The 9,603-nt window shown below is 33.4% G+C and overlaps 1 protein-coding gene across 5 annotated transcripts; it reads right to left on the bottom strand.

The window, feature by feature from the left end:
* Positions 1–1,344: 1,344 nt before the first annotated feature.
* Positions 1,345–8,010, bottom strand: LOC114181807 (chloride channel protein CLC-c-like). 5 transcript variants are annotated; one of them, XM_028068374.1, is made up of 9 exons: positions 7,750–8,010; positions 7,564–7,601; positions 7,150–7,375; positions 6,847–7,047; positions 5,943–6,120; positions 4,557–4,819; positions 3,877–4,146; positions 2,238–3,366; positions 1,345–1,799 (listed from the first exon to the last, which is right to left on the bottom strand). In XM_028068374.1, exons 3-9 carry the CDS (start codon positions 7,365–7,367, stop codon positions 1,650–1,652), a joined length of 2,409 nt encoding a protein of 802 aa, XP_027924175.1. In that variant the 5' UTR covers positions 7,368–7,375; positions 7,564–7,601; positions 7,750–8,010; the 3' UTR covers positions 1,345–1,649. The 5 variants fall into 5 exon arrangements, with proteins under 5 accessions (XP_027924175.1, XP_027924173.1, XP_027924172.1 ...); XM_028068372.1 differs by having other exon boundaries at positions 7,746–8,010; XM_028068371.1 differs by lacking the exon at positions 7,564–7,601 and having other exon boundaries at positions 7,750–8,009.
* Between the last annotated feature and the right edge of the window lie 1,593 nt (positions 8,011–9,603).

Raw genomic sequence — 9,603 nt, forward strand, 5'->3', positions numbered from 1 at the left:
TTCTTTTGGTGCAAATTTTTTTTTTTATCGACAATTATTAGTTGTTAGTGGGGAGAGTTGAATCCACAATTCTCCCACCCTCCTTAAGCCCTACCAAATTAACCTTATTTCTCCAAATTGTTAGTAGGAGATATCAAACACACGACCTTTCCCTTCCTCTCTTTTGGATGCGTGACGTGTAAGAATTGTTGGGTCGGACTGCATGACATGAGTTGGTGCAAAGACGACACATGATTAGCGTGAATTAAGTATGCAGTGACAAAGAGCATTAATGAAGGATGTTGATGCAATATGAAATTATGAAAATGTAAACGATGCAAATTTTAAAGTGAATTAATTTTTTTGGCAAGGAGCATTGGTCAACTTGTGCTAATGCAAGATGAAATTATGAGAATGAAGCGTGTAACAATTCAAATGAAGTTCTTGGTGTAATCATTTTTTACACAAAGTGAGACATTGCCAAACAACTCCTACGCTTCAGATCCTCCTTCGATAGACTTTGTGTTCCTGTTAGTAGATGGAAGATACCAAAAATCTTCTTTCCGATTATTGTTTTCCGGATCCAGAAAAATCCTCATTGATAATTCCGGTGACCACGTTTCTTGAAATTTGTTATCCGGATTTCATGTTCCGGTTGCCAAATTTTTTGGATTTAGTAATTTGATATATACTTCCGGATCTGGGGTTATCAAATCAGAATAGTCATTTAGGTGCAAAACTTTCTTGAAGGGTAAAATGAGAGAGATTGAAAACATTGGGGGTGTAGGAAGAAAAACGTGAAGTGCAAAAGAAGCCCCAAGTTTACATACATAGGCCCAATAACTTGTACGCATAGGTCCACTATATACGCACAAGTTATTTGGCTGATCCCCGGACCTAAGTAAATTTTCGAAGAACAAAAAAACAATAAGAAAAGCTTTAGAAAACTAAAACTCAATTTTAATTACTAAAATAAAACACTAAAGACTAGTTTACTTGTTAGAATTATTAAATATGTTTATTATTTTATTATATTTCATGTAAACACAAAATATTATTAAATAGGAGGGATGTCACAAGTTTACTTAGTCGTAATTAATTTTTTTTTTCACTGGAAAAATTAGCTTTCTTAACATCTATAAATTTTTGTGTTTTTGAAATTATTGGAGATAATATCCAAATTTAAAGATAAGGAAATGTTAGAAGCATTATTATTTTTTAAAATCACATAACTGTTAACTTTTAAAATAAGAACTAAAACTATTTTACTTATTGAGATCATTAATTAAATTTCTATATGAAAAAAATATACATTAATCAGTTTTAAGTTTATATATTATATAAAATGTTAAAAGTGTTAAGATGTTAGAGACAAATATAATTTTAACATTAACAATATCATACAAATAACTTTATCAAAAGAATCCAACCCAAGCAACATGTACAAGAGATCACTGTCCACTGTATTCTGCAACTCTGTTTCATAGTATATCTTTATATGCAAGTGTCAAGCTCACTTCATGAAACAGAGATGAAGAATTAATATATAGACACATTTGCTAAATCAAGCACCAAAACTATGCAGCAGCCACATCTCAAGTAGCATATCTGCTTCAAATGTTTTTTGTGAATCATTATTGCACTTCACTGTATGTGAAAACTTTGATCAACTAATGAATGCAGCACTCCAATACTGAAGAAATAATATTTTTCACTGATATCCCTAAATGCTGTTTGCGAGACTTGATGTGAGGGTAAAGTCCCAAAACATGCTCTGGCATAAAATCATGGCGTGTTAGAATCCCAACAACTGGAGGTCTCTGCAACATGTAGAGTTTGTCAGCATATTTTTCATCAGTGAAGCAAAAGAAGTTGTAATGTTAAAAATGTGTTTGACAAAAACAGCTTAACTAAGTACTTATTCATTAAACTAAGTTGTAATGTCCAATTAAAAACCTCAGCTTATGGACTAAACTAAAGTGATCAATATTCAATGCTTCATGAATTACTTATATACTACTTTCATTACTTTAGGAACTGTTTATGAGAGAAGGTCTTAATTCAAGGAAAAAAATTGATGGTTTATTCAGTTTAGAATCTTCAAGTAAACACAGAGATGAAAAACTGTTATGTTTACATGTGATGACAGATTCCGATGAAGAGGTTTTATTTTTTAAATTTGTTTTAAGTCTTCTAAACTCTTGAGTCACTGGATAAACTATAACAATCTTTGATGAGAGAAAAAGCACTATACATACCCCTTGGCTCTTGGGAACAACACACATGTGCCTGAGTCCATGTTGGCGGAAAATAATAGCAGCTTTGGCAAGTGGCATTGTCTCAACAACAGTGTAAGGAGATGCATTAGTTATGGGATGGAGATCAACATACATATCCATCTCTTCCTCATCAATATCAATATCCTCTAGTTTGATACCCTTTCCTGATCCTGCTTTTCCAAAATCTAAAGTAGAAATTCTTTGGAAGCTACTTTGATTTATGAAATCCTTATCATTTGAGAAAATCTTCTCCTTCAGCATAACCAGTAAATGAGACCTCAGTACAACCCCACATAATTCTGGTGCCTCTGTTAAAGGTGGTTCATCAATGACAGGAAATCCATTGTGCCCTGTAGCATTCAAAGCATGCCATATAATGCCCACCTTTTCAATGCCAGAAAAGGTAATCAATGGACCTGAAACAACATCACGTGCCACTAAATTCTTCATGTAAGGTTCTGCATGAGCCTCCAAATAAGGAAGTCCTTTGATCTGAAGTATTAGATCATAGACACCCTTGTTGAAGCTGTCAGCCACAGTTTTTGAGACTAATAAGACCAACATCACTAGTGGAAGTAACAAGAGGTCATTAGTGAGCTCAAGCAATATGACACAAATAGAAACTGTCATTCTCATAGTGCCACCAAGGAAGGAAGCAGCTCCAAGTAGGGCAAAGAGTCCTCTGTCAAGTCCGGTGATCGGTTCAAAGATCCGGCTAACAAGACGGCCGTAGGTAGCACCCGCAAGTATCACAGGAATGAAGAGCCCGGATGGAATGGCAATACCATAAGTGATTATCCCAAGACAGTAAATAGTAGCAAAGTAGATAAACAAACTGGAAATATGAAACTCTTTGGTTATCTTGGGGCTGAGTAGATTGCGAATAGCATCATCATTGGTGTTCAGAAAGAGGGAAGCAAGATCATTGTAGTATCCTGGAGGGCACTGAAAGTTTTGATATTCTCCGGACTCATCAACAGAGGGACAGGCCAATGTTGAACTAGAAGGACAGGGAATGCAGTGTGCAACCCATGGCAAGAAATAAAAGCAACATGATGTCAGAAGAGCAATTGTCACAACAAGAGAGATTTTGAAAGCTGGACCTTTTCTGCCAAAACACAAAGAAAGGGGTTATTAGTTACATTGTTAATACATTACAGGGTTAACCATGTTTATGATCCTTAAACTATAACGTGATTTTGATTTTCGTCTCCATCTCAAATTTTGGTGTTGTTAGGTGTCCATACTCAAAATGCATGAATGTAATTTTTTTTTTGCCTAATAGTTTTAACTGTCTCTTGGCATGAAAAAAACGAATCACGTTGACCTTTTAAGATGTTGACAGGAGGGGAACCTATGGACCGCATCCAATGTCATTTGTCCAACATAGTTAACCCTACATTATATTATACTACCGGTACTAGTTTGATTAGGCTCTTGTGAAGCAGGGAGCTGAGTGAAAGTGAGAAAGTAAGGATGAACCTATCCTTAATTTAAGTGGCTAAAGGTACTACTCTATTAATCAAGGCTAGATGCACCCTTTTTTTCTCTCACTTTATAGGTATGATGCAGCAAGTAGATGACTTAAGAACTTTTTAACTTTGAATGTGAGACATACTCATTGATGATGCTATATGTTCGAACAACCTTATCCACAAGGTAATTATATATGCTTCCGAGAATTCCACCAACGGCTCCCAAAAGTAGTACTGCAAATATATCGCTAGCACTATATGTTATATTGGCTGAACCAACATCATACAATATCAAACCACCTGCACCAAATAGCCCACATTTTCCTGTGGCACAAAACTGAATTGCAACTCTTAAAACAACAGCAACTACTGCAGTTGTGAAGAACGTCCTCCAAAGAAGTGCACTCCGCCACCTGAAGTTGTGCCCCATGGAAAAAAAATGTTCAGTTTTCTATAATGGCAATACTTTAGATGAAGCAGAGTTTCTTTCAAAAATATTTTAAATAGAAGGTGTATAACCTTTATGCAGAGAACAATCAAGCACTTAAAACATAAAGTAGAAGATATATTATGCAGGCATCATCTTTGTTTGTCCAAGGGAAAGAAACAAAAATCTTAATATACATTTCCAGGATTAAAATCTTGGTAATATAATATTTGTGCTTTTCAAATAACATCTTATACTGCATATATTAGAAGATAATATTTGTTTGTTATTAATAGTTTGAGATTGTAGAGATTTTCTTTCAACTAGAATTACAAATTTGCAATCTAAAGATACCATGAAGTTAGAAGAGAGAAATTTTTGAGAAGAAATATATACCATGAAGCTGCCTCTTCAAGGGCAAAGAGGACACCACCTACTGGTGCACGAAAGGCAGCAGCAACACCAGCAGCTGCACCACAAGTAATCATGTCTCGCCGGTCTCGGTCGTTTTTGAAAAATCTAAGCCAACTGCAAGTCAAGTGATACTTGCGAGATCCACCCTGTCCCAATAAAGAAGCTATGCAAGCACCTGTATGTACCATAGGTCCCTCTTTGCCCACCACAAATCCAGCAGAAACTCCAAGGATGGAACCAAATATCTGTCACAGTTTTTCCATAGGTTTCATACAGAAATTTAGTATCCACCAAGTAAAAGATTTCAATTTGTACTTAGCACTAAAAAGGAAAATCAAAACACTTGATACATTAGGAACGAATCAAGAAAAGTTAAGATCGTCAATGAATATGTTGGTTGTTGGAAATTTAAGTGAGTCTAAGTCTCGCATTAGATAAAAAAGAGAATGTTAAATATTATATAAAAAAGAAGACCCATAAATTTATTGACTTAAGATCTTGAGTGAAAGTGTTGTCAATCCTTTATGTAAATTGAGCTTATCTCATATTTATGTAATCTTTCCTAACAAATTCCTTCAAAAGATTCATGAGTGATATCGGATCCATTAGTAGTATCAGAGTCCTTGGCGGCACATTTCATCCATACTACACCTCTAGGCAGGAATATTTTGTTGTTGGGATTGTATCCTCTAAAGAAATCTTAACAACACTTTCAACATATATGATTATGTGAAATTTATTACCCATTGCGAGTCAACTAGCCCAAATAAAATAACTTATATCTGTACAACAAAGAATTATCTTTTGAATTTGATGGGCAATTTGTCATAGTTTATTCTATTCTTATTCACTATCACCCTAGAATGAGGATAAGTTTTTTTATTGCTTAGCCATTGAAGTATATTTCATGTCAAGAAACAAATTCACCCCAAAGTTTAAGTGTACACACTGGAATAGGTTTTATTTTATCTCTTAACATTTAACATAGCTACGTCTATCTTCTCCATATTATTTTACAGAAACACACAAGAGAGAAAGGGTAGAAAAATCAGTAAAAGAAATACACGTCACAATAAATAGTATGCATACAATAGCCTATCTTGAATAATTAAGAAATTGTATTAACATAACCTTGGTAATATCGCCTGGATTGAACCCTTTGAAAGAGAAAGGAATATAGTAAAAGGCTTACTCAAAAGACAATACTAACTCTTCACAAAAATTCTTTCTTCTAAAATAGAAAGCTGATGCTGTGTAATTTTCATTTGTTCAAGGTACTCAAACTTTATATGTGTGCTCATGCTTGCTAAGTCAAAAGAATCAGACCAGAGGTAGACTTGGTTCTATTATTGTTGTAGTATTACTTACTTTTACCAAAAGGGTGCTGGGAGCCAATATATAGTGAGCATCCACGCCATTGAGATATGCTTTTACCTCTGGAATGCCAGAGCCTGCCGCTGCTGGAGCAATGAAAGCACAAAGTGCAGCAGCTGCGGCTGCTAAACATATATTCACACCAGCATATGCTAAAAATGCCTCAAGATATCTGCACTGGAACTTCTAATCTGTGAGAATACATGAACGGTAATGCCCGCCAACCATAATTACTTAACAAGGATTTGTGGAGTTTCCTGAGGAGAAACATTGTTAAAAGTCCTTCTACTTATATATTGTTCATCTTATACAATTTTATTCAATGTAGAACTTTTACCTCAGGTTAAATTCCTAATAGGATCTGTGATAAATGATAGCAAATACTTTGAACCAAGGCCCTAAAATAGTTTCTTCAAGGGTTTGTTCATTTATTTGGTGAATCATGATGGAAAACTCAACAAGCTTACAATATCAAAAAAGACAAAACGAAAGGGGAGTATAAGGGAAAAAGAGTAGTCACAAATTTATTACTTATTTCTAGAAGCATACTATACAATATATCCATTTAAGTCGGTAAGCACATGGCACATGGTCTATAAACCAATAATTTTGAGCAAAGGCTTTTCTGTACTTAGGAATAAAACATTTTCTGTGCTTCACTCTTTAGAAAAATGGAAAGAGACACGAAAAGCATTACAGAAGTATTGCTTGTGAAGTTATATGTGATAGGAATTCAAGTCTGAGTGAGAAATTTGATATTGAACAAAAATAAAGAAGATGAAAAAATTTACAAACTTATCTTTCATGCAAAAGTAACTTAGGAAAGACACAATTAGCATTCTCACACAGAATCAATAAGCAACACATCTGGTTGGAGCTAAGCTAGGAACAAGCTCACCTGTTTTTAGTCATGAGAGTGGTGGTGAGAAGCAGCTTGAAACCAGATATGTTCTCCACTGCAAAACTGTTAAAGAAGCCAACCAATCCAGTGCCTAATCCAATAAGAAGAGCAAATCCCCACTTAAGCACAGTATATTGGATCTGCTGATGCTTCTGTCTGGACCTCCAGTCATGCTTCAATATATCATTATAAAAAATCCTGAAATTGAAGAATAAGGATTCTACCATCTCTGCTAATTCCTTCAGCAACTACTAAAAAGTCCTGAAATGTTCATAATATAAAGAAACGGAGGTTGCTTACTCATAGTCAAGGCTTTCAATAGGGCTTAGGTTGGAACCAACTATAGCGATCTGTGAGGTGGTGTTGGTCCTCTTCACAAGAAGTGGCTTTGTATGAGACATGCTTCTGTCAGATAACCCAGACCAGTACCTTCTATTTTCCTCATACCCATCCAACAGACCTTCAATTTCTATGTCATGCTCATAATCACCACGGTTCACATCATCTTCTTTATTCATCTTCCCAGCTGTGTCACAAAAGGAACTTAATTTATAGCAGATGTATAATTATTACTCAGAACCTGCAAAACTTGTGGTGTGTGTGCTCTACATTATTGCAAATCCAACCCCAGTTTTCAACATTTTACAGCTGAAAGCACTAGCCTTGAAAAATTGACTCTTTCCACAAAAAGGGGTCATGGGAAAATTCTCTCACCACAAACTAATGGCTCCTCAACCCAGATGAACCAAATCCTGTATATGCCCAACCCAAATGCAAACACATTATGACAATTAACCAGAAAACAAAAAAGAAGAAGCTTGAGCTGGATAGAGAAAGCTCTGATAGAAGTAGCAGAGTTCATTGAATTGAGCACTTAAAGAAGTAACAGAATTTACCTACTTTCACAGCAATCAATGATCTTCCTTTTTCTCAGGAGTGTTCCAATTCTGGAGATCACCTCAAGAAAAAGTTCGTTATCAGAGCATCCCTTTGGAAAACCAAAATGATTGCATAAGCTTGGCAGGAATATCCAGACAAGACACTCAATAATTCATTGCAACGTATTATGGTTAGGACAACAAAGACTTTTTTCTCCTTTTAATCAATCGATGCAGGAAAAAAAAAAACAACCACAGAAACAGCAAAATCAAAACACAGTATTATTCATTTGTGAGAAAATGTTAAAATTGTGTTCTTACCAAATTATAACACATGTACAAGTAGTAAATGATTATAAAATATCTGATCAACTTATTTTTGTCTTTTTCTCACTAATTTATTATAATGTTTTTACTAACGATTTTTACTTTTAACTATCATTTTCAAAACAGAAAACATGGACAGCTGGAGTATTTATTTTCATAATATGCAAAATATTACCTATCAAAGTCTAATAATTAAGAGTACAAGTATTTTATGATCTTTAATTTTGTTGAACTAACATCTTCTTCGATGCTCTTCAGTAATTCCTTTGACCCCAAAAAATATAACACTTGTCTATTTTTCTATTATATGTTTTAAATGTATATTTGACTTTTCTGTCAGTGTTGTCAGCAATCATGAAGTACCTTATTTTTTTAAAACAAAAGATAATGCTGGTGACAGCATTAACATGTTCAGGTAAGACAACACGTTTTGTAATATATTTTCAGGTTTCAATTTGCAGTTAACACAAAGTGCTGACATAGTGCTACCCCACTCTCACATTCTCTATAGTCTTTTCTGTATAACTTTATATATTATATTAGTTCGGTTATTTTTAATAAGAAGCGTATTCCAAACAAGATCCCAACTTATAATTTAACATGCAGATTCATGTTTTTTTTAATGTAAATGATTACTAGATTCTCCTGTTCTCTTTTTATCCATTAACTTTTTCTAGTTATTGATATTTATATATGTTGTAAAATATGACGTGACTAATATGTTGTAAAATAATAAGTTTGGTTAAACAATTCTAAAATACAAAATGAAAAATATATATACGAAAAATTATAAATTAATTGTCTTAATATTTTACATTGAAAATAGTATTTTGATTTTCTATATGAATTAACTCTAAGTTGTTGAATAGAATCTCTCTTTTAAGTGTAAAGAAAACGTAACTGAGATCTATTACGTTAAGGTTAGATTTCAACATATAATAATGTAGATAGGTATTTATTCTCACTGTTGCCACGTAAAGCGGTGTAATTGGCAAATGCTTTCACCAAATTTCCCACACGACAAGGACTCTTTTGTTATAAAAAGAAACCTTGTTGAATTTGTCGGGCATGAGGTTGGGAATCAGTGTTTGTCACGCAAGTCCAAGAGAAATAAATAAACAAAACAATGAATATGATAAATAATGGAATGAAAATAACAAAACAAGGTATGGTGAAGTTTTATGTTTTCTTACCTTTTTCAAGTTTATACGAGAAAGAGTAGGAAAGGAAAAATAACCAAGAGTTCTTTTCTATGCAAAATTTTAAAATAGAAAATAAGATAAAATAAGTTATCTCCTCAAATCAAGCAAAATTTATAGAGATAAAACTGATTTTCATAAATCACAACATGAAATATTAATAAACATATTTTATTTCACAAAAGAAAATTGTTCTCGTGTAATATAAGAAATCTTATTAACAATTCGCATTTTTCATTTAAAATGTTTTCTCTCGATCTACGTATTAATCGGATATAATTTATTTTATATATATATATATATATATATATATATATATATATATATATATATATATATATATATATATA

This window comes from Vigna unguiculata, chromosome 4, assembly GCF_004118075.2.
Source record: "Vigna unguiculata cultivar IT97K-499-35 chromosome 4, ASM411807v1, whole genome shotgun sequence".
Classification (NCBI taxonomy): domain Eukaryota; kingdom Viridiplantae; phylum Streptophyta; class Magnoliopsida; order Fabales; family Fabaceae; genus Vigna; species Vigna unguiculata.